The 24,798-nt window shown below is 45.3% G+C and overlaps 2 protein-coding genes across 6 annotated transcripts in view; one reads left to right on the top strand and one right to left on the bottom strand.

Annotated features, from left to right (window-relative positions):
• Positions 1-20,926, top strand: part of palld (palladin, cytoskeletal associated protein) — a 56,341-nt gene extending 35,415 nt beyond the window's left edge. For 3 of the 5 annotated variants that reach the window (XM_034582334.1, XM_034582335.1, XM_034582337.1), the window contains 11 exons: positions 9,724-10,410; positions 11,208-11,352; positions 11,686-11,787; positions 14,013-14,234; positions 14,923-15,072; positions 15,428-15,516; positions 16,503-16,635; positions 18,072-18,279; positions 18,388-18,553; positions 19,055-19,188; positions 19,280-20,926. In XM_034582334.1, the coding sequence (XP_034438225.1) occupies positions 9,724-10,410; positions 11,208-11,352; positions 11,686-11,787; positions 14,013-14,234; positions 14,923-15,072; positions 15,428-15,516; positions 16,503-16,635; positions 18,072-18,279; positions 18,388-18,553; positions 19,055-19,188; positions 19,280-19,440 (2,197 nt within the window). In that variant the 3' untranslated portion in view covers positions 19,441-20,926. Of the gene's footprint in view, positions 1-3,796; positions 3,954-9,723; positions 10,411-11,207; positions 11,353-11,685; positions 11,788-14,012; positions 14,235-14,922; positions 15,073-15,427; positions 15,517-16,502; positions 16,636-18,071; positions 18,280-18,387; positions 18,554-19,054; positions 19,189-19,279 lie in introns of those variants that run through there. The other 2 variants (XM_034582338.1, XM_034582336.1) reach the window with 2 other exon arrangements.
• Positions 20,925-24,420, bottom strand: cbr4 (carbonyl reductase 4). The gene is made up of 6 exons (XM_034582341.1): positions 24,278-24,420; positions 23,860-24,021; positions 22,961-23,081; positions 22,737-22,873; positions 22,195-22,329; positions 20,925-22,046 (listed from the first exon to the last, which is right to left on the bottom strand). Exons 2-6 carry the CDS (start codon positions 24,011-24,013, stop codon positions 21,868-21,870), a joined length of 726 nt encoding a protein of 241 aa, XP_034438232.1. The 5' UTR covers positions 24,014-24,021; positions 24,278-24,420; the 3' UTR covers positions 20,925-21,867.
• Positions 24,421-24,798: the final 378 nt, after the last annotated feature.

Here is a 24,798-nt window from a genome sequence, read left to right as displayed (position 1 = left end):
CAATAATTATCCTCATTCCACAACTTAATCTCTCTTTCATAAGACCGGGAATCAACTTTGACAGTCGAAATTATTCTCTTGCACGGATTTCATTCCACACTCTGCATTTATGTGTGAGCTGAACGCTTAGCTCCTATCGACGCGTGTGTTTTTTTTCCTCTCATTTTTATTTAGTATGCTGATTACAGATTACAGATGAGGAGAAACAGGCACACACTGGCACTTCACAGGACCTTAATTGAGCCCTTTCTCACTACACTGGTTTTATGCTTTTGTAATTCAGGTTAATTTTTGTTTTTGCTGTTGATTTGTTTAAAAGATGCTGTAATAATGGCCTGTTGACTGGGTGATCTGTGTAGGTGGGAAACATTAATCCAGAGCATGACACAGGAGAGACAGATATTACATGTGTCAGTTTAAACAGACCAACAGTTAGCAGTACCTGGACTGCATCATAAAGAGGTTTGAATGGATATTTTAAGTGTAGCTGAGGCAGAAGTAGCTTTTGGAAGGAAAGTATAGAAGTTAAACATCTGTTTGTTTAAGGGAGGAAGTGAAAAGATTTTGTATTCTGACAGAATTACGCTGCTGGTGCAAGAATTAGCTTTGTAAATAGATCAGATGTCCCTGTCATATACAAAATCTTAAGCTGACCTAAAATGGTCAATCAATGATTGGTTGTTATTGCAGAAATCAAAATTCAGGGTCACAGGGCAGCCGGCTGGAGCCAATCCCAGCTGACACTGGGCGAGAGTTGGGGTGCATCCTCGACAGGTCACCACCATATCACAGGGCCGACATACAGAGACAAACAACCATTCACACTAACTCTCTCACCTACAGTCAATTTAGAGTTTCCAATAAACTTAACCTCAATCTGCATGGATAAAACCCTTAAATACACGGGGGGAACATGCAAACTCCTATAAGATATATGAAATAAGATATATTACCTGTAGTTCCCTGCTTGGACCTTCCAATGGGACATTTCTATCCATCCATCATAAATACCCCTTATCCCCTAAGGGTCAAATCAAATTATGTTTGTAGAGCCCATATTCTCAAATAACATTTAGCCTAATAGGGCTAAATGTGTAATGATAACCTGTACAAGGTCAGTAGTGCAATATATATCTCGTGTAGCAGAGCACATCAACAAAATAACAACATTTACAACATTCATGAGAAAAAACAGTGTCTTACATAAATAGTTGACAAGATATGATCACAATACACTTCCACCAAAATTCAATATGCCACAATATTGAATCCTTGCTCACTCACACAAACCCACAGGAGCTCACAGCTACAATGTGTTAATTTTCAGGCTCTGCATATTTCTATTCTCCGCGATAAAGAGGAAGAGTGGCCTAATGCATGCAGCTTGACCTTATACCTTTCAATCCATGTCCGCTGACATAACTGCCATACCACTGAGATTAAACGATTTCTGCAACAGCTCCAAACCTCTTTAACCCCAGCGAGGTTGTTGTCAGGGGAACAGCAAACAAACTGAAGGCAACACAGCGCTGGATGCCAACAGCGCTCAGCGGCCTCCCACTGTCTCACACACTTTACTTCTACTTGTCTTTACAGTGTAGAGCGGCAACAGCAGGGGATTGCTTGTTGCTGTCTGTCCGTCTCAATACATGTCTTTTTAAATCAAACTTCCTGGAGGATTTCATGTCTGCTGTGTTACATTTAAAGCAGGACCTATTCTCTCTGTGTTCCACTGCTGAGCAAGGAGATCTGGTTGCCAGGATTTGTCGCATATCTGCGCCATGACTCAGAGCTTCCTCTCAGCAGTGTGTTTGTTTACGAGGTGCAAGTCATGAACTCTCTAATGAAGTATTAACAATCACTTTCTTGTCGAGGTGTTGCTTGTGGTTTTATGGAGAGCAGGAAACACGCATGTTAAATAACCGCATATGGTTCTGGCTATGCGCGGAAAGCTTTGCTTGTGGTTCATCACGATCAAATGTCTTATTAGAAAGAAGGAAGTAAAATAATGTTTGTGTATCAGTGCCCTGATGGGGGCTGATTGATTATCAGCAAATGGAAAAAAAGGCAGAGGCAGAGAGTTAGCTGTCATCATAGGGAGGGAAGGAGATTGTGCAAAAGAAATGAAAAGCAATGTGAAGTCACCGGAGACACGAGAGAGCAGGAAAGCAGATCATTTCACATCGACCTCCAGAGTCAGAGATGGGCAGTCCTTAAAAGGATATGGGAGAGACAGGATTGGCTGACACACTAGACTAACTGCCACAGGATTGGTCGATCGGGCTAGAATGACCTGCATGGAATGGAGAAACTTTCCAAATAAGGAAGAGAGTTGTCGGAGTTGACCTTCATAACACGGAGAGAGGAGGGGGGTGGAAGAAAGAGGGGGTGAGCAGAGAGGGAGAGAGAGGGAGCAATGAAAAGACGCACAGAGGATTCAGGGGAGCGAGAGAGTTGGGTGTATGCTTTGGAGTTGACAGCATGGAAACTAACAGGCCTCAGTGATCCCATCATAGAAAGCAGACTGTGTTAGAACAACCTGGTATTTTAAACACTGAGAAACACACAGATAAACACACACTACCCGACACACACACAAAACTTGGAGGATCACATTGTTTCCGGATGAAGTCAAGCAACCTCTGATTATATCCTGACCCCAGTCGTTGTGTGCGCCTGCGTATGGGAGCCACAGGCGGTATCTCCCTTTGGACACACTCCCGGTGACACCAACACACCACTTCCCCTTGTGGATGTTAATTAGAAAGTGTAATGATGTACACACACACACACACACACACACTCTGCTCTCATGACACTAAGAACCGTCTGAGGAGATCCACTCTGACTCGTCTCAAAGTGTCATTGAGTCAACGCACAGGGAATGACTCGCACCTCTAGAAAGAGGAAGACCATCTCCTATCGGCTCACTGACCTTTCACTATTAAACACTTACAACTCCACACAGGCACCCCACTGGACCGCCTCCACACACTCCCATCGTCCATCAACACAGCGTGACTCATCAGCAGCCTGGAAACACACTCTAAAAATAGAGGCATTTCCCACAAAAATAGAAATGACAAAACTTTGTTTATGTCATGGCACAAAAATGAAGGGGAAATAATTTTTTTATTGAGAAGCTGAATATTTGTGTCAGCCAATGAAACAGGATCTATGTGGGTATGCTGGGGTGTTTGTGCACACACAGCGACACTGGGATTGTGTTCCAAAGATCCAATACAGTTTGTGCTACATAATGCTATTATGTTCCATATGTAGATAATAGCCACTGGGCTCTGTTGACATGTGAACAGTGGATAATGTGTCTGTGTGTGGACTTTATTTACAGTCAGGGCGTTGTTTCAAATGTTACGATACAATGGACCAATTTCATTTGAAACACTTGTCACCTGTGAACAAAGAAAACTGTTCACATGATTAATTTATCAAATCTATCTTCACTTCTCTCTCATAATCAACCTCTCCCTCTGTAGTCCTCAGTCATTCATGAAACAATATAAATGTGCTCACAAAAGGATGAGTGAAAGAAATTAGATATGGGTGTCTCTCTCCTTCTCTCTTCCTGTCTTTTTTTATAGATCTTTTCTCTCTCCATCTTCGACTCAGAAAACTTTTGCTTCACTAAGTCCCAGAGGGAATTTCCTCCGTCAGCAGTATAGCGTACAGGACCGAGCTCTTACTCTGAAAACTAGCTGGTCTTGGGTAGCCAGAGTGCCTTTACTTTGAAAGAGGAGGAGCTCACAGACAGACTGACTCATGCAGGGAGGGAGGGAGGGAGAGAGAGAGAGAGAGCTACCACGTCTGTCACTGTCTGGCTGCTCTGTGCTCTATATATGCTCGTCATACCTGGCAGAGCAGCACTGAGATGCAGTTCACTCTCCTGCAGGGAAATATCAGAGCTGCCACACACTGAGACCACAACACTGAAGGTAAAACTCATCATTAATCTCTGGGGTCTAATGATAACTCATTAAAGTTAAAGAAACTACAGCCGGACTGAAGGAATGATGGATAAAATGCTCTTCTTTCATTTTTAAACTTTCAGAGAGGAAACTTTTTCTTCTTGTTTTGTCTTTGGGTTTATTCTTATTTTTATTTTTATTTACTTGATTGGCACTAGGACGAAATACTTTTATACTTTATACTTTTCTAATTAGAATTAGATATTAATGATGGTCTATAACAATGTATGATACATTTTTTGTCAGCTTTTCCTGGTTAACCAGCTTGGTGTGTTAATGTTTAAATCATATGTTTTCAGACTTGATGTGTGGTGTTCTCAGAATCTAATACCCATTCATTTGCTGGAGGCTCCAGTGAGGTAGTGAGACACTGACTGTGAGAGAGAAAAAGAAAAGATAACTCAGTATTTTTCTGTTGTGTGATGACTGTGTTTATGTGGCGAGCTTGGTTTGTTTGCAGAGCTCCTCAGTGGAGTCAGATGGATTAGTTAACACAATAGAGTCTGTGAGGCGAGAACGCTTGTGTCTTGACTCTTTCAATGACTGTTTTCTTCTCTTCCCTTCCCCATCTTTCCTTCTCTGGCTCTTCCTTCCCCTTCTTCCACCTCCTCTCCCTCCCCTCCTGCTGCTAATCCCATTTGATGGCGATGTCTTTCCCACTCCAATCCAGAGAAGAATGTCTTCAGCATTCCTTCTATAGAGGCTGAAAAAAAAGAAAACACTCCCCATCTCACTTGGACAGAGAGAGCGAGAGGAGTGGGGGAGATGAGGGAGGGAGGGATGGATGGATGGAGGTATAGAGAGAAAAGCAGGGCTCAGTGATTGTGGAGAGCCCTCTTCGCTCCACTTGGATATGAAATATGAGCCGTGGTAGAGAGCGAGAGGGAAACTTATAGTATAGGAATAAGGAAAGAAAGAAAGAAAGTAGGACAGGGAGAAAGTGGGTAAACGGTGGAGCCGTGAGCTGTTGGTGCAGCTAAAAAGGAAAACGGTCTGTGCTACGTTTTAAAAGCGAGGGGGGGAAAGGAAAACAGTCTGGTTCTGTTTTATGTGGTGTGTGTGCAATTAGAGCCAAAGAGAACGAGGGGAAGGGGGGAGAAAGGGGGATGGGGTACCCAGGGAGGAGAGGGGTTGAAAATAAGTTAAGGACTGGAGGAGAACAAAGGCTGAGAGAGAACATGTCAGCTGACAGGGAAGGAGCGCATGAAGGGAAAAGGAAAAAACACAAGGAATAAAACACTTTTTCGTGTGTGTGTGTGTGTGTGTGTGTGTGTGTGTGTGTGTGTGTGTGTGTGTGTGTGTGTGTGTGTGTGTGTGTGTGTGTGTGTGTGTGTGTGTGTGTGTGTGTGTGAGTGTGTCTCTGTGTGTAAAAGAGAGAGAGATTGATACAGTTGCATTGATTGATGTCACAAAAAGTGTAGAGAAGTCACAACAGGAGACGTGTCCAGTCACAGATCAGTCAGACATGAACCTTTGTCAGAATCAACTCAAACTAACACACAGCTACATCTTACTCATCGTCTGTCGGCCTGATAGTCATTCAGACACCAGCTCAGTCACTGACAGTGTGTTCCTGCTCGGGGGCATTGACGCGTTGTTGTGTTGATGCAATGCTCTGAGAGAACCAGGTGTGTGTGAAGGTGCTAAAAAGGATTGGTGTGTAGTGCTTGGAGAGGTAAATCCATGTTTTCCCATATAAAGCTATGGTGGTTTAAACTCTGAGGGTCAAGCACTGTGTGTGTGTGTGTGTGTGTGTGTGTGTGTGTGTGTGTGTGTGTGTGTGTGTGTGTGTGCGTGTGCGTGTGTGTGTGTGTAATGATCTCAGACAGGTTTCTACAAGGCTGTGTTTGCCTTGTAGGTGTGATACTGCAGCTCAATTTGACTATTTGGATGTGAATCATTTACAGACGTCAAGGCCGTGCTGTATCTCGACTGCAGGTGTTTGTGGAAACAAATACAGAGAGGTGTAATGCAAACACACAATGAGCCAATAGCCTGAAAGTAGCCAGACTCTTCCCCCGCCCCCCCGATCAAAGTCTTTCCTTGTTCACGTTGCTGCAGAGTCCAGAAGAGGCCTTGTTCTGGGCTTCTAATCTCACGTCTTCTTGTTTATACACACCTACAGACTTTTAAACAGAAACATGCACGGCCTCAGTTCCCCTCATGTTGTTGTTTACAGAAGGAAACCTCTCATTAGCGGTGATGTACACTCAACAACTTCCTGTCATCAGCTGGCCGACTCTAATAAAGCGGCCCTGTCTTTTTTAGCCAGCTGCGGAGCTGAGGAGGAGATGGGTGGCAGATAAGACAGCGGATGGCGCGCAGCTTGATCCGATGGGCGGTAGAAAAGTGGATGAATTTCTCACGCATGCACCCCAGGGTTTTTTTTTACTGTTCAGGAAGCACAAACAAGCGGCGCTGAGCAAACACGGCCATTTAACATGTTGAGGTCTTTGTTTACGTATTAAACCAAGATGCTGCCTGTAAAGTCCCACTGTGTCTGGCACGTCTAATACATCACAAGGCTGTAAAATACATTTTCAATGAAGTTACTGTCAAGCTGTTCCCGGCTCTGTTTATTGAATGTTTCCATGTAGAAACCAGGGAGACAAACTTCCTCCAGAGCTGATCCCTCTTTGCCTTTTCCCCCCTACCAAAGAATTGCAGACAGGATCCAGTATTTTTCAGGATGAAAGAAGGAAGACTTAACCTATTTATACCATCAAACGTTGGGGCGAAAAAAGAGAGGCAATGAGAGAGAGAGAAAGGGAGAGAAATTCAAGTAATACTGTGTTACAGTTGGAATGACAGAGGAGCCGGAGTGCTGTGCTCTGTGGGCCAGTTGGCTCCGACCAGAACGGCAAAACACAGCACCGTTGGCATGGCGACAGAGGAACACTTCCCTCCTAATTCAGCCTCTCGCCACCGCAGAGACAAAGAGTAGGAGAGAGGGATGGAGGCCTTGAGGAGGCCTGCTCTGCCTCAAGAGGCATCTGTAGGTACATAATAATCCCATGCACAGGTTTTAGCAGGGGGCTTTTGTGTCTCAGTGCACGGACGCAGAGGAGACGGTGGGACGGGGTGATCGTAGAGCGGCCTCGTCCTGCTCTGTGAGGTCAGAGCGATCTGCACAATGAGAGGCCAGAGGCAGCACCTCTGCAGGGTCAGAGTGAGCATGACACCCCTCATGCCTCTCTTTTTAGTGGGCCATAAAACTGCTCATGCAGCTGCAAACAGCACAAGCTGACCTTTTTCATTCAAATGTCATGTCAGTGCATTTTTTATGTGGATGACCTGAAAGTGTCACTTCAATAAGGGATGTCTTGACTGTACGAAGAGAGAGAAATGAGATGACACTACACTTGTAATTAATGGATGTGCTTGTTTAATTGTAGTTGTTTTATATACAAAGAGCAATTTTTAACAACTGGATACCATCTGCTCACCATCCTGTTCATACTCAGAGAAAGAAGAATCATTGGAAAACTAACTTCTGAAGTACGATACAACATGAGGAAAGGTTTCTAAAACATGGGTAAAAGCTTTAAAAGTCCCTGAGCTCTCTCATGCCGAGGCAGTCAAGCGCCTGTCGGCTCGAGAGGGATGAGGCCTAAGAAAATTAAAGTGTGTTTCCTCTCTGCTGAAGCAGACGGGCAGGGTGCTTCTGCCTGACACTGAGAGAACACAGCCAAAAAAGGAATCAAACCGCTGCAGGGCGGGCTGCTGCCAAACTATTCCTGTAAAAGCACTCTTTTGGTGGAGGCCCGAACGGGAGACCTCTGGTAAGAGTGAAGCAAAACGTATGGGATCCGAACCGGCCGTGCAGCTCTCAGTAAACCCAGGAAGGATGATCACAATACACGCTTCTGAATTAATGAGTTTCTTTTGGCGAGCGAGGACAGACCAATCAGTCACGTTGCTGCTGTTAGATTGTGCATTGGATTTTTTTACACAATGCTAGAGCAGTACGCTTTGTCAAATAGGCACTGGTGTTGTTTGCAAATGTATGAGGAGGGCATTACGGCAAGGAAAAAAGTAGTCCACTGATTATTCCACATCTGGAAAAGATTAGGGCGCGTGAACTTGGTAGACTCCTGACAACATGCACCACTGGGACGTACAGTATATTCTGAATAGGCTGCCTATGAAGAGCTCACACATAGCTGTAATCTCTGAAGGTTTATAACTCCAAGCTTTCCCAGAGACCCATGTCCTCATCTCGGTCCTCAAGGAGAGCTTCTGAGCGTTCACTTCTTCTCTTGTGGTTTTCAAAGTTAGTCCTCCTTAAAACCCCCCTCGGTGCACGTAAAGTTTTTTTTTCTGCAACGCTATTTGAGTAAAGAGAAACTTCAGATTTCGGAGCTGATGACACCACAAAACGTCCGACCTCCCTCTCTCCCACAATGACGTGACACCTCGGTGAATCAGCCAAGCTGGGGGAGTAGGCTGGGCGACCACACCTCTGTGAAAAAACACAATACTTCATCATCCCTGGCAAAGAAAAGCACACCATGACATTACATTTGTGTTTTTCTTTCATCACAGGGTCATTCAGATACAAGCAGCCACACCTGAACCATGTGATCTCTTTTCCTGATGTCACACGTAGAAAAACATCATATCTGAGCTCGTAAACTGCTTAACAACAGGAACAGAGCTGTTTTCCTCAGTGTTACACTCGTCTCCTGGTCCCATTACAATAATTGACCCATTGTCAACAGGCTGGCTTATTAACAAGTCCTTGTTACCGGCTGGAGGCTGATAACCTATCAGGCCACACTTCTGGTGCAGTGGTTTCCTTCACTGAACACACACACACACACAGACGTCTCTCTATAGTTGTGAGGACGCTGATTGACATAATGCATTCCCCGGGTTGCATAGGGTTAGGGTTAGGGTTAGGGTTCCATAACCTTAACCATCACAACCAAATACATAACCCTAACCTAATTCTAACCTTAACCTTAAAACCAAGTCTTAACCCTCAAACAGCCCATTGAACTTTTGAAGACCAGCCAAAATGTCCTCACAATGACAGTATTGAACCAAAATTGGCCCTCAAAACTATAGACACGCACACACACACACACACACACACACACACACACACACACACACACACACACACACACACACACACACACACACACAGTTGTCCACATACCTGTACTTTGACTGAACCTCACAGACTACCACCTTCAGACCAGTTGACTTTAACGCCTGTTGTAAACATCAGATTTATGGCTGTGTAGTGATGGCATTTTAAAAGCATGTCTTGGGGCTCATCATTTATTGAGGCTACAGTTCTCTGATGTGTCTGTGAGTTCAATTCCGACTTGGTGCCCTTTGCTGCACGACGACTCTCTCTTTCTTCACATTTGATCTGTCCTATCAAATAAAGGTAAAAAACTATCTAAGAAAAATAATAATGACCATCTTCACACCATGTTTGGTGCACAATGCTTTAATGGGCATTTTAACTCTTCATCCATCATGCTCACATCTGGCATCCTCCTTTCTGCCAGTTGTGCTCAGACTACAGTTGGATAGAGACCAGATGATGGTGTCATGCGTAAATTGAAAACAGCCGCATGCTTTTGTAACATTTTTACAAGTCTGTTACTTTGTTACCGAGACGCCCCCACCTCCGCCGTGAGGAATGAAACTGCCTTAAGCAAACATGAGATGTCTTTAGTTTCTGATCGCTGTCACTGACGACCGTGCTTCTTCTTCGCAGGAACGCATCTCAGCTGAAGCAGCTGCAGGAACAGATATTGTTGGAACAGCAGGAAGTAGCCAACTGGCAGCAGCAGCAGGAGCAGTCGTGCCAGGAAGTCCTGCCCCCACCACAGCAAGTGCCCCAGGACGTGTTTCCACCTGCTCCGCCGTCTCCGCCTCTCCCCCCTCCCCCCTCCTTCCAGGAGTTGGAGAGCAGCGTAACCATGCAGGCCAGCACCTTCAACTACGCCCGGCCCAAGCAGTTCATTGCCGCCCAGAGCCCTGGCGCGGCGGCCTACGTCACCCAGTCGTCTGGCTCCTCGGGGTCCAGCCTGTCCTCCCCCTTGTCTCCGCCCACCTCGCACAAGCCCTTCAGCAGGGTCACATTGCCGCCTTTCACCAAGGCCGGCAGTGTGGAGTCCCCAAGCTCTCCTTCCTTCCCACCTCCACCTCCACCCTTCCTCAGCTCCAGTAACCTGTCCTCTCCGACAGGCCCCGCCCAAGACTTCCCTCCTCCGCCGCCTCCTCCCCCCCCTCCTCCACCTATGTCCATGTCCCCGGCCTACTCCGATATGTCCTCTCCATTCTCCTCCGTCCCTGCATCTCCAGCCTCCAGCTTCCTGTCCGCAATGTTGCCTTCCACTCCCTCCACACCCGGCAGTCCTACGGTCAATGCCCTGGGCCTCCCTAAAGGCAATGGCACTGTGTAAGTATCCCTCACGTACACATTTGTAGATAAACAGTGCTTTCTTTTGCAGTGTCTGCCAGGTTACATAACACATTGTTAGTTTTTTAAACACAGTGTGTCTCAGGCGAGTAGAGCTCCCCTTCAAATAAACCCGCTAGCTGCTGGAGGCAGGAGGCTCAATGTCTGTTGCAAGATGGACGATGACATGTTTACATTTCTATACGGCGTGTTTACAGGAAAACTTTAACTAAAGAGCCCCGTTAGACACACGTATCACAAAAGTGCTCTCGAGCTCCAATAGATTCAGCCCTCATATGGCAAAAAAACACACATGAGGACATCAGAGTGAAAGGTGTGTGGAATCCTATTAACACTCAGATTTCTGCGTTGTAGTTTGAATTTACGTTCAGTGTGAAGATCTACTCGTCTTGCGTCCAGTCGATATGGCCTGCAGAGTAGCTGGAGTGCCCATTGAACGAGATGATAAAGATCTAGTCCTCCTCTGGTGGCAGCCCTGGAGAATGAAAAGTGATTTTATTCTCTACTCCATCAAGGACATTCCACCTTCAACTCCTTGCCAGTAATTTTTCATCAGCCCCTCACTCAGTCCTGCACTCCCCCTCTCCTACTGGCATTCCTGCTGCAGTTGTGTGAGATAAGAAGACACGCTGTGGAATGCTGCAGCCGGACATGTCCAGATAAGGGTGGATGCAGGAGAGTCAGAGAGGGAGCAAAGAAGCTCCAGAGGGAAGAGGAGTTGAGATAACCACGTCTTTAATGTTGACAAATGTTTCTGTTTGCATTTCCTGTCTCAGCAAAGCGTTCCCTAGGAAGTCCTCAGTCACCAAGACGCCACGCACGACCTCTGACTCGGACATCCAAGGATCCAAGGATGCCGTCATCCAGGACTTGGAGAGAAAGCTGCGCTTTAAAGAGGAGCGCATAAGCAATGGTCAACAGGTGTGTGTGTTTGAACCTTATTCAGTTCCTGAGACAAGTGTGTGATGCAGGCAGAGAATGAGCGTGTTCAGTGACACGTCCTTAACAGAATAACAAGTCACACAGCTCTTCATGAAAGAAAACAGATTTACCTCCCGTCAAAGTGTTTTAAACAAGTCTAAGTTTCATGCACCCTTGAACCAAGTCATTTTGTTTTCCCCCCGACTTATTAACACAAGGCTTAGATACAGTAGCTATTGCTGATGGTGTGTGTACAAGTGTGTGTTCTGCAACTGACACACTAACCCCCCCCCCCCCCCCCCCCCCACTGACCCCATTAATCCCTGCTTCCAGAGGTTAACCTATGAGGAGAAGATGGCTCGCAGACTGCTGGGTGCTGACAACGCTGCCACAGTCTTAAACACACAGGAAACAGAGGAGGAGCCAGTAACACAGGTACGGTGGCTCGACATCAGGATCCACACACCTGGAGGGGGATAACATAGCTCACCTGAAATCACACAGGCATGGAAATCTATGATCAGTGTGTGCACTTTTTTTTTTTTTACACAAACAACTATTAGTGATGCATGTGATGCACCTTTCTGTTTTCTTATTCTTTGCTGGTGTAATTCCCATCTCATGAGCAGTGGCTTACTTTAAATACTGTTGAACCAGAGAGCACCTCCCCCCTCAGTCCCCTGTAAATACTGGTTATGAAGAGCTCCAGAGCCCTCCATAAATATCTCTGTTTATGCAAACTGGTAGAAACCAGTGTTGCTGCAAACATGTTGGGGAGCAACCAAAACGTGGCAAGACAAAGAGTAGCGCCTTTATTTTCACGTTCACAGTTTATGTAAATGGTTTATAATTATTCCCTGGCTCCACTCTCCTGTTTGAACTACTGGTCCAGATGATCAATAATAGTAGATTTTTTAAAGTTTTAAGTTTACTTGTAAAGTTGAGACAATTTGTATAGCATGTTTAAAAGTTATGAGCTGAAGTGCTGAACAGTAAAATCCAGGTCTCAAACTCAACCTGAAGAAGGGGTCTTCAGGTTGAGTTTGAGAAGAAGGGGTCTTCAGCAATGATTTAAAGGTTTTGCATCTAATCCGTTCTGATATGAAGAGGTAAACTTTTCCAGAGATTATAAGGCGGCCACTGGAAAGGCCGGATCACCTCTTATTATTGAGCCTACATCATTCAGAGGCATCGAAGAGTTGCTCGGAATGAAGTTTGAAGGTGCAACAGCCTTTTTAAAATCTTAAAAACAAGCAATTAAGAAATGGTGTAAAGTCAGTCACAATTTGTAATAATGTCAAAGTCTATACACATGCAGTGAAGAAGGCTGATGAGTCTATCTGAACTCACCGTTCACTTATAATAAACGTCACTAGAACACAAGTTGTGTCCACATTGACCGATGTTATTGAGATGACACTGTGCATGAGAAGCAATCTGATTGGTTGTGGAACTACCGCACTGCATGTCTCTCAGCACAACGCTCAGACTGACTGTGTGGCCGAGAACACATCTGTGTATCCTGAGGCCTTTTGTTTTCATACTGTGTCTGGCATGTGCTTGTGAATTCTCTGTTGTGAGAGCAGGTAAGAATCAACAGGTACAGACACACACACACACACACACACACACACACACACACACACACACACACACACACACACACACCCTGTGTTTTTCTCTCAACAGGAAGACAAGTCGTCTGATAGAGAATCTTTCAATCATAAGGTTATTTAAATCTTAGTTTTTTTTATGTCACCTGCTGGGTTTTTATTCACTCAAATAAAATGTCACTGCACAAAGTCACGCTAAAGTCTGTGTTGACCAGAACACGATCAGGCCCTGGAACAAATGTCAGATTAAAAGAAAACAATAGGGAATATGTTTTTGTCCATTTCCACTGGTTTGTGTCATTTACTCACTGACACTTTCTGATCATCACAACAGACAGGAACTAGTATATTATATATTGTATGTTTGCTCTGTGTCTTAAACCGGATCTCTTCACTTTTACCTGTTTGATGTAGTCCAGTATGAGTTTGGATTTACTGTAGATATTGAAGCATGTTTAAACTTGATTGCAACACAAGCGTCTGTCAGCCTGTTTGTCACACGATGCATGTGCCAGTGTTTCTTTGCATCTGTGGTTAAATGAGCAAGCGAGTCTTATAGCAGGGAACACAGATGTTCGAGGGAACATGCCGCTGCGGCTACGACAGAATAATACCTCAGAGGATCAGAACGGTCCACCGCTGTGATCGTGTCGTTCTGAGCGGAGGAGTGAAATGCTGTGCCCTGCAGCTGGGCCCGAGGCCTGTCATTATCTGTGTGATGTGTCATCAGACTGTGCGGATCTGCAGATGTTCCTGCTGCCTCAGCAAAGCTCCAGTGATGACAGATTGATGGAGGTGGTGGGACGGAGGAGTGGCTCAGCTGGGCAGGGAGAATTAGGACATTTTTGAGAAAAAGTCTGTAGTTTTGGTGACAATGAAGGCAGGTTAATAAGTATGTAAATCATTTGAAAAAGGGCCAAACATGCTTTTATTGCTCACTCTCACTCACGCTCATATTTGCCACGTGTTCACACAAACTAACTCCACTATCTCCGCCAAGTTTTTCTCCACATAACTCATTTTCCTCCTCTTGTCTCTGGCCTTCAGGAATACAAAGTGTCCAGCTTCGAGCAGCGCCTGATCAGCGAGATCGAGTTCCGTCTGGAGCGTTCTCCGGTGGAAGAGTCAGACGACGACGTGCAGCACGACGAAGACTCTGCTGGCCAGGGGGTGGCGCCATCCCTCGATCAGAAGCTTAAACACTACAAAGTCTTCGAGGGCATGCCTGTCACCTTCTCCTGTAAGATCAATGGAGACCCCAAACCAAAGGTAAAAAAAAGCTTCTACATGTTACCCAGAGTGAATAAACGTGGCTGGGTATTATATAAATGTTAGGTAGTATTTATGACGGCTTGGCTTCCTGACTTGGGAGTTGCTGATGTGTGATGCCGATGATGGAGGGTGCAGATACTGTACATATGCTGTGTTGTGATAAGGGGAGGCCCTTTGCAACAACACACTGGCCCGGGCTGGCTGCCTGGCTCTGTCCACAGTAATGATATGGTGCTGACAGGCCTCAGAATGAACTGAGGGAATAAAAGTGAAGCACAGAGATTACAGAGAAAGACGGAGAGACCACCACATGAAAAGCAATTTAAATATTAGATTTTAAAATGGTTTTAAATTAAATGTCATACTTTGGGGAAAAGGGCAGCATGTTTTTCCCGTGTCTGCGTCGGTTTCCTGCAGTTACTCCGGCTTCCCCCCCTTAGTCCACTGACATGCAGATTGAAGTTAGGTTAATTGGAGACTCTAAATTGTCCGTAGATGTAAATGGTTGTTTGTCTCTGTATGGTGGCCCTGTGATACACTGGCAACCAGTCCAGGGTGTACCCCGCATCTCGCCTAATGTCAGACCTGTGACCTTCAGAAGGATAAGTGGTATAGATGATGGATGGATAGAGTTTGGGGAATAAAACTGTCAACATCTTAAGGCCTTTCTTATCTTGTTCCACAGGTCTACTGGTTCAAAGATGGCAAGCAGATCTCCAAGAGGAGCGAGCACTACAGGATCAGCCGTGAGCCTGATGGGACGTGCTACCTGCACACAGCCGCAGCCTCGCTGGATGATGACGGCAACTACACCATCATGGCAGGCAACCCTGAGGTGAGCAGACGGATACAGGCTCTGGGGAAAGGAACAGAAAACACAACATGAAATATGACTGAAAGTTCTTTTTGGCTCCTGTACGAGATGTCAGCGCTCATTAGTGAGAGAATAATGAGTATTAAGATAACGGCCTCTGGCCTGAAGAGGAAGAGGGCGGTGAATGAGACAGGAAATCACCACAGCCCTGATGAGGGTCAAAAGTTTATACACTGCAGGCTTTCTGACGGCCTCTTCCAGCTCTGACACGCAAACATTTTATTTAACCTCCCAGTCTGACTGTATGCTGTGGTGTGGTGGAGTGTCAACACCTCATAACCTCCCACTCTCTCTCTCTCTCTCCTCCTCCTCACAGGGCAGGGTGAGCTGCACTGGCAGGATGATGGTGCAGGCAGTGAACCAGCGAGGCCGCAGCCAACGCTCGGCACCGGGACACATGCGCAGGTGAGGCCTCGGTGGCTGAGTGGAGAGGGGAGGGGGAAGACAAACAAAATGTCTGTGTGTTTTATTGGTAACCCTGAGCTGCTGGCTGGCACATATGCTGCAGAGCTGCGCAACATCTGCGTGACTCCTGTACTCACACATACTTAAAGGTGTGCGACTCTGATGTGAGATGTTGTTTAGAAGCTGCTGTGTACACGAATGTTTGCTGTGAGCTCACTCATTTCTTTGTTGAAGTGTCGGGTCAGGAGAGAACAGCTCTGCGTTCATGAGAGGGAACACCTTTTTGCTTTCCACCGCTCTAATGACTTTGTATATATCATACGCATTCACCCACGCCCAAGATATTGAAAAATCACAGACGGCCGTCACTGAACATTAAAAACCCACCTGTCTTCTGTTATCTACATGAACACTCCCAGCTCAGACAAGAGCTAAGAGATCGAGATAAGGATCAGTGTCTCCCGCTCACTTTATTTCCCTCCCTGATTGACCTGCAGGCACCGTGGTGATGTCATTGTTGTTGTAGGGTAGAATCACTCCTGGGTCCTGACACGACTGTACAAGGCTGAAGGACGAATGGCAGAGCAGGAAATAAGGGCCTCCTCAATTCATATTAGGTCTATGAAATGAGAAATCTTAAAGTGAATGTGAAGGGTTTTAATATTTTAAGGAGTATCGCACTGAGTTATTGCTGAGTCTCTGTGCCAATTAAATACTTCTAAAAGCTGGAGTTTTTTTACATTCTCTAATGAATTTGAAAAGTTTAAAACAAATACTGAAACTGAAAACTAACTGTATTTATACCCTCTCTACCTCCTGAGCCACAGTCTCTAGAGTCTAGAGAAATAATTTGTTGTAAAAATGCTTAATAATAATAATAATAATAGCTTGAATTTATATAGCGCCTTTCAAGAGTCCCAAGGACACTTAAAATATATGAGTTGATTTTTAATCTCAAATACTTTGTATTTCCCTCTCATCATCAGGCCGAGGTCCAGGTCCAGAGACAGCGGCGATGAGAACGACAACATCCAAGAGCGTCACTTCCGCCCCCACTTCCTGCAGGCGCCCGGTGACCTCATCGTTCAGGAGGGCAGACTGTGCCGGATGGACTGCAAGGTGAAATACATACACGAGTACAGCATGTGCCAACACGGGACAATGTGTTGACCTGTCAAATTTCCATATAAAACACATTTTAAAGTTATTTATTAATTGGCATGATTTATTATTTTTTCGATGCGCTCTAAGAAAAACCCTTTTGGCTTTGAGACAGTGCTGAATGCTAAAGGCCATTCTTAAAACTTAAAAGCAGAAAAGACCAAAATTATACACTGTGTTTTCTGGGGTTACGTTTCAGGCAATGAACTTTAATGTGGAGGAGACGTGTTTATACACAACTACAGTTTCAAGGTCTTTTTTTTTTTTTTTTGGACAACTTGTGTCCGAATCTGCCATTTTTACTTTAACCTGGTGCCTGGCTACTTCCTGTGATTAAGATCTAATGAGATAACAAACGTCTGCGTTTTGTAGTTTCGGGCTCAGGTCATGCTGCTTTTCTTTGATAAAGGAAAGAATCGACATCTGACCGCAGATGGAAATGCCCACACCAAAGAGAAGATGTTAATCATAGTAATAGAGAAAGCCATTTCAGATCTGGCCTTTAATTCAGCGTCTGCGTTCGCGTTCCGTTTCCAAAACATTTCCCCTTCTGTGCATTCCACTTTCTTTAGGGAATGACAACATAGCAGAGACTAGATATTTCATCACTTCCTGGTGTTACGATCGCTTCGAGCAGACAGGGGAAAATACAGAGGTGTCGTTTTTCAAGGATTAAGTGGGTTCAGACTTTCTTCACTTATTTCCCCCCCTGCACTGCTCCCACCAACTCAACGTCTCTGCATCCACTGCCTCCCAGCAGCCTGCAGCTCCAGAGTTCTGGTCCATGCAGTTAAATAAAACAGGCCCACAATTAACCCACTATAAACAGCCTGTGTTATTATACTGGTTAGAAATAAACCTTCATTCCTTCTGAACCCTTAATGTCAAGGATATTTATAGCAAATATTTATTTCCAGATCATCAGTTCTGGCTCTCCAAACTTTCCGTGCTCAAAATATCCCAACTTCTAAAAGTGCATTGGGTCGTTTCCAGAAATACTTAGGACAACCACACCATTCTGCTCTCCTTTGTGATGTCTGTGAATATGTGTATGTATATATGGTGGACATGCATCCAGGTGGGCAGGGTGCAGCAGCTGCAGGTGTTTTTCTCCAAAGAGAGACGGGTCTTTTCTCCGCACAGGTTGATTCCCAGGACAGAGCGCACCGGCGGTCGGCTCCTCTAGACAAACACAGCACAGACAGATTAACCACACACTGCTGTTTTCATACTCACAATAAACACACACACCGCCCCCGCAGAACACATGCGGCTAATATACTCCAACACAAACAAGCAGCGACTGCACAAAATCAAAGCATCTGCACGACAAACGTTCACGTATTCAGTGAAAGGGTTTTTAATGTTGGCTGTGTTTGCTTTGCCACCTGTAGGTGAGCGGCCTGCCCACCCCCGACCTCATCTGGCAGCTGAATGGACAGACCATCCGCCCAGATTCCGCCCATAAGATGCTGGTGAGGGAAAACGGCGTGCACTCATTGGTCATCGAGCCCGTGACCAGCCGTGACGCGGGCATCTACACCTGTATCGCCAGCAACCGTGCCGGGCAAAACTCCTTTAACCTGGAACTCATTGTGGCAGGTAAACAGAAGCAGACACATGGTGACGGCACGGTGATGTGGGTAGAAGATGCATGATGGCTGTGTGGATTAAGAAAGCGCCTCAGTAACAGACTCTATCTCTCCACAGCCAAAGAGATGCACAAAGCCCCTTCATTTGTGGAGAAGCTGCAGAACACCAGCGTGGCTGATGGTCATCCTGTGCGTCTGGAGTGTCGCGTCACCGGGGTTCCCTACCCACAGATCTTCTGGAAAAGGGAGAACGAGTCTTTCACTCACAACACAGACAGAATCAGGTAAAAACAGGGACTTTTCATTCTTTCTGTTGCTTGACTCAGCTGATTCTAGGACTGTCACCTGTCTCAATTATCAAGTTTGAACAAATTTGGCATGACACGCAATCTGATCAAATATATGTTCTGACTTCACTACGGCCATTACAGTTTGAATATGAACTGTTCCATGAATACCAGAAAGTCTCAGCCACAACATTGAAACAGGTCACCAGTTGTAATAAGAATGTGACTCAGTAGAGAACACTCATAGATATCACTTCTGAAACTGAAAAAGATTTCCCCTGACCCATACCACATCCCTCCACCAAGGTCTTGTGTAATATTGCTCACAAACAAACAAACAAATGGACCGGGCTGAAAACATAACCTCTTTGGTGGAGGTAATAAGTGAACTACAAAATTAATTTTAAATCACATTCAGAATGAACCAATTTCAATGTGATGGCTGATCGATGTACATTTTTATCAGTCCCTTAATTTGTGTTCAATTTTCTTTCCCAGCATGCACCAGGACAACTGTGGCTACCTGTGCATGATCATCCAGCCTGCCACGAAAGAGGACGCTGGCTGGTACACTGTGTCAGCCAAGAATGATGCAGGCATTGTCTCCAGCACTGCGCGCCTCGACATCCACAGTAAGTGTCGACTCACAAACTCACACCGCTCATCGATTCGAGCGTTTTGCTTTCCTTTCTACAACTGACATCTTTAACCTCTTGTCCTCAGCTCAGTGGCAGCAGCCCAACCTCCCCAAGCCCAAGAAGGTGCGTCCCTCCACCAGCCGATACGCCGCACTGACAGAGAGAGGCCTGGACGTGAAGGCTGCCTTCTTCCCCGACTCCAGCCCGCTGCCGCCCGGTGGCCTGGTGGAAAGCGACGACCTGTAGAGGACCACAGGCCGGCTGCGAGGATCGTGACGCTACCCTGAGAACCCCCCTTGAAAGCTGCCCTCACTCCCAGCACTCCTGAGACAGATACTTTACAATGGCGAGATACAGGCACAGAACTACAGAGGGTCAGTGGGCGGAGTGATCTGGTGCAGCGGCAGTTTTTCTTCTGTTTTTATAATATGACACAACCCGTTATGTTACAGAATTCATCTAGGTTCCCCCCCCCCAATGCTTCATTTGATCAACCGGACCTGGAGAATGATTGAAGTGTTTCACCACGAGAGGAGACCAACATATTTTCTCTCATGAACTGTACGGTCGACTCTCTTCTGCAAATGGTCTCCTGTTGAAGTGCCTCTCCTTTCTGTAAACATTAAAAATGAAACAGGTTTAAAAATGAAAAGTAGATTTAATATGCATGTTAAGTGGTGCCAATACACAGAGTCATAATACTGTGTCTCTGTGCAGAGGAGGATGAGGGATTCAAAGCACCTTAGCTTTGACGAAGGAGATCACAGACGTGGGCTTGTGTAGCACAGGGCTGATATCTGCAGCCTCTGATTATCAGTCTCAGTGTTGCCGGGTCACAGATGAGCTTACAGACCTATTGGACAAGGCCGGGCCTTAAACAGCATGTTTAGTTTTTCTTATTTTTAGCGAAAGAAATGAGGTGTAGAGAAAAAGAAGCGTTACCATGGATGAGATTTGTTTGTTTGTGGGTGCAGGTGAACTTAAAAGTTGAAAAATGCAGGTTTTTTTTAAAGAGACACTTTAATGTGGTGGTTGGGATGTGAATGACGGGGGCAGAGGTCAAGGCAGTTACGATATAGAAAAATTGAAAATAACCTTTCGGTGACAGCAGGTCATGTTGTCATTTTCTTCTTCTTTGGTGGTTTATTTTACAAGTGTGCATCAAGATGTTCTCACTCGAGCGAGGGCGCTGTGAAAGGTTTATTTGTCACACATCACAGATTGTCAATTTTATTTTTGTATGGAAAAAAAAAACTACTTACTTTCCCAACAATCTCGACATAAATTATATCAGCAACTTTTTGTTCACTGATGAAACAAGGCTTTCTTTATCATTAAGTTTTATAAATAAATATAAATATATATATCACTGCCTTAAATCACGTTTAGGCTTAATGCAAACACCATTTCTTTGCATGTTATTTTTGGACACTTGTACAGAGCCAAACAACTTGTACCAGAATGTACAAAATAACAAGCTTTTTTTTCACATTATGAGGAGGGTAACAAATGCTCTTAAGCTGGTGAAAAGTAAAAAGCAAGGTATATTTATATCTACTATTTTTGTCACCTCTGTAACAATATACAAAGTGGACATCTTCTTCTGTGTCTGTTCGGAGCGAACATCAGCTGACTGTGTTTGCACATTTCTATGCCAATCAATGCCTGTATATGGATTGTTTTCCTGATATTATTTTAGGTTATGAAAGTTAATAAAAAATCTCTCCAGACAGCGTGAGATGTTTTTATAGACTGGCAGAGAACGCCAAAGAACACAGTCAAAGTGGGAAAAACATTCTTGCAAGAAGGCTGATCAGAAAATATTGTAATCTTGTCCTTTATTGGAAATTGAATGTTGAGGATACATGTGGGAGAGCATCATCATAAAAGCTCATTTAGAGGTGGTTTTGACACTCAAGGTCAAGTAACAGCAGGTTTCAATGAAAGTAACAAGCAGAACAACATTTCAAACCTCATCACTGAGCCTGACAATCACCTCCAACCGCATCCATCCACACCACAGGACCAGAGCTGTAACCAGACACTCGCAATGTTCCCAGAGCTAAAAATACCACACCACCACCTCTTAATTTCCTCCAGCTGCAGCCCCACACGCCGGGCCTCTCCACAGGCCCCTCCAGAGGTGGGCTCGGGGGGGGGGGTTTCCTGGGGGAGGTGGGGGGAACAAAACATGAGCGCTGCGATCAGTGGCGGGGAGCGTGACAGTCATGGAAAAAGACCAAGAGCGTTAATTCTGCTGATCAAATTTAGGGCCTCTGGGAACCGAGGTCTAGACCGGGTCAGACACTCTGGAGTCAGCGACGTTAGTCACGATGGTCGACTGTCACACACATGAGGCCACGCCCCCTCAGGGTGGACACAGTGACTCTCCAGCAGAGACACGGTGGGACAGAGGTCCTCTGGCAGATGTTTCATAACTGCCTCTTCAAAACTTTTACAACCTCTTAAGGCTTTCAGAGTAAGAGCAACACTCAACTTCCACCATGACGTGTTATGAAGTGCAAAAGTTCACTTCTGACGGTCAGGTCCACAGGTCCACTGTGTGTTCTTCTTATTCCTGAGCCACTTCCTCATTTTATATGTCATATAACATTCAAAAAGAGTGGCTGCCTCATTGCTGCTATTTGGAACGGTGAGGTAAGGCCCTGCTCCCTACATGGTCAACTGCAGCCCTCCATCCACCACCAGCACCTGTCCTGTTATGTAGGAGCTCTCCAAGAGGAAGAGAACAGCCAGGGCTACTTCCTCCGGTTCGCCAAATCTCCCCAGCGGAATGGAGCGTCCCCCATCCTCCTCTCTCAGCCCTGAGGTCATGGCGGTGCGAATGAAACCTGGACACAAGAGAGGACAGGCACGTGAAAACATAATAATAATAATAATAATAATAATAATAATAATAATAATAATAATAATAATAATAATAATAGTCCAGTGTGGGTGCTGAGAGGAAAGGTGACATAAGATGGAGCTGCACTGTACCTGGAGCCAGAAGATTCACCCTGATATTACGTGAAGCAACTTCTTTAGCTAAAGATCGTGTGAAACCCTCCAGACCAGCTTTACTGGCACTGTACACACACTGACCAGCATGTCCTTTTATGCCCACTACAGAGCCTGCAGACAGGAAACAGAAATCCATTAGGATAGAAATGATTAAAAAGAAATCTAAGGAGATTTGAAACTGAAGATAAAAACCCTTTGCAGTGAATCTTATGTGTGAACCTGAGTCGACATTATTCTTTGACATCATCTGTCATCCTGGTTTGATGTTCTTACAACATACCATGTAAAGTTCATGTGCAGCTTTTTGTTGGATGTACCAGAGGTTTATGGTTTAGAGTAGGAGTCTTAAAAAACAGTGAGTTTGTAGTAAATGTGCTCAAATCTTCAATCTTCAAAAATACCAGTATGCTCCTCTAAAGTGACAATTCAAAAAGGACGTGATTTACGCTGCCACCCAGTGGGCAAACTGCAAACTGACTCCTAACCACGGCTGCCACTGGATTCAGAGCTGTAAATACCTATATTAACGATGGCCGCTCCCTGTGTGTGCAGCATGCTGCGCAGAGCCGCCCTGCAGGTCAGCATGGGGCCCAACAAGTTGGTGTGAAGCAGAGCCAGCATGTCCTCCGGCTTGGTTCTCAGCAACAGAGCGTCCCTGAACAGAGACAGGCCAACAGGGGATTAGATCTTGTCTCTAAAACAGTGAGGTGAGTGCAGACCCACCGCCCCACTGTCTGCTCACCTGTTGATTCCAGCTGCGTTCACTAGGTAACAGATGTTTCCACTGGTTTTCTGGATTGTGTCAAAGGTTTTCTGCACCTCCTGCTGTTTGGAGACATCACAGCTAAGAGCCACATGGTCAGCTGGAGAGCAGAGACACAAGAGTATGTGAGAACGTTACAGGACTACAGTCTGTTCATATATAGATAGATAGAAATAAAAATAAAAAACTGCAACAAAACCAACAGTGTTTGACAGGAAGGAGAAAAATCTGTGTTACAGTGCAAATCACAACGTCAAATAGGAAAACACAACAACACAACAACACTGATGTCAACAGCAGATACAGCTTTTTTCTGATAGAACTTCATGTCATAGTGTTTGTTTGGCTCAGCGCCGGCAACAGCCAGAAGCTGGAGGCGTTATGTTTTGAGGTTGTGTGTCCGTATGAACATATGTGCGTCACGTCTCAAGAACGCCTCTATTGCTAAAAACATTCAGTGGGAATCAAGGCTGAACTGATGAGAATTTGGTCTTCAAAGGTCAAAGGTCAAGGTCTCAGTGGCCTCGCAAAACATGTTCTTGACTTCTTCAACATTATATCTAGAGTCTGTCTTTAGGGAATTTCATCCCATTTTGACCCGTTGTCAACGATGGACTGTTCAGTGTTCAAAGGTCTAAGTGAGTCTGGTAATTCTAGTTTGATTTGTTGTGTTTTGTTGTGTTTTGTGATTTAGATCAAATCAGATAATCCCTTATTAGTCCCACAACAGGGAAATTAGCTGTTCTGTTTTCCCATTTGTTGTTATTAACCCCCTCGAAGCCACTGCACAGTTTGGTTTGGTTGAATGAGGTTTACATGTTGCCCGCTGACACATGTAATGTTGACATGTTGATGTGTACTACAGTTGTGTACTATACCTCCGTGCAGAGACGCCACAGTGGCCCGGGCAGCGTCTTCGTTCCTGGAGACCACCGCCACCCGGCAGCCCCTCTCTGCCAGCAGGCGGGACACGGCTCTCCCGATTCCCCCGGAGCCTCCACACACCACCGCCAGTCTGGAGCCTGGAGCCATGAGCCTGCCTGCGGAGATAGAAACACCGCACAGTGACGCAGATGTAATCACAGCAGTGTCCAATAACAGTGAGTCTTCATAACGAGGTCAAACCAGGTGTTTCCATCGTGTTGATGGAGCTGATAACGGCAGTAAAACTCATGTAGTGACCTATAGTTGAGAGAAATGGCGGCGGCGCAGTGACAGCTCGCTGCTGATGTTATCGTCTCTGCTGCTTCCACCGACATGACCACACCTTGACAATACGTTCATCTTGTTACTTACGTGATTTCCCACTGATGTTTCCAGTCAGACTAAACGTTTCCTCCACAGAGAAACGACTCAGAGGAGACGCTGCTGCCCGGGGGTCGCCATGTTGGTTTTTACGTCTCCGTGTTGTTGCGTTACTGGCCTGTGGTCGCTAGATGGCGCAGTTGACCCACAGTCTGATACAGTAGAGTGCAGATCTGGGCTGATTTTCACGTCTCAGTCAGATGTTTGAATGAATCACATTTTGCTCTTATTACGATGAGTTAAGATTATCGATCTGTTCTGAATCCATACATATTCTGGAGCTCTGATGATGTTTCATTTGAATGCTTCTAAGTTTGAGAAAAAAGGATGGTTTATTTGCTATTGAAGCTGCTACTCTGGTTCTTTCTTTCTTTCTTTCTTGTACCTTCTCTTTCTGTACTTTTTCTAAATAATGGTATCTGCATCTAGTAAGCCTGTTTTAGCCCGGGCCCATAATCTGCATGACACAACATTAGAAATCAACCAATCCGTGTCTGTGTGTTTGAGATTTG

The sequence above is a fragment of the Hippoglossus hippoglossus genome, chromosome 4 (assembly GCF_009819705.1).
Source record: "Hippoglossus hippoglossus isolate fHipHip1 chromosome 4, fHipHip1.pri, whole genome shotgun sequence".
NCBI classification, from domain to species: Eukaryota; Metazoa; Chordata; class Actinopteri; order Pleuronectiformes; family Pleuronectidae; genus Hippoglossus; species Hippoglossus hippoglossus.
The sequence above is the reverse complement of the archived record's forward strand: the minus strand, read 5'-3'. Positions and strand labels throughout refer to the sequence as shown.

Bases quoted from the DNA above. Each gene is read 5' to 3' on its own strand.
- cbr4 (XM_034582341.1), bottom strand. From the start codon at position 24,013: ATGGCTCCAGGCTCCAGACTGGCGGTGGTGTGTGGAGGCTCCGGGGGA. The intron at 22,330-22,736 runs GTATTTACAGCT...TCCTGTCTGCAG, and splicing joins AGCGGCCATCGTTAATATAG to GCTCTGTAGTGGGCATAAAA. The intron at 22,047-22,194 runs GTACAGTGCAGC...TCTTGTGTCCAG, and splicing joins GGTGAATCTTCTGGCTCCAG to GTTTCATTCGCACCGCCATG.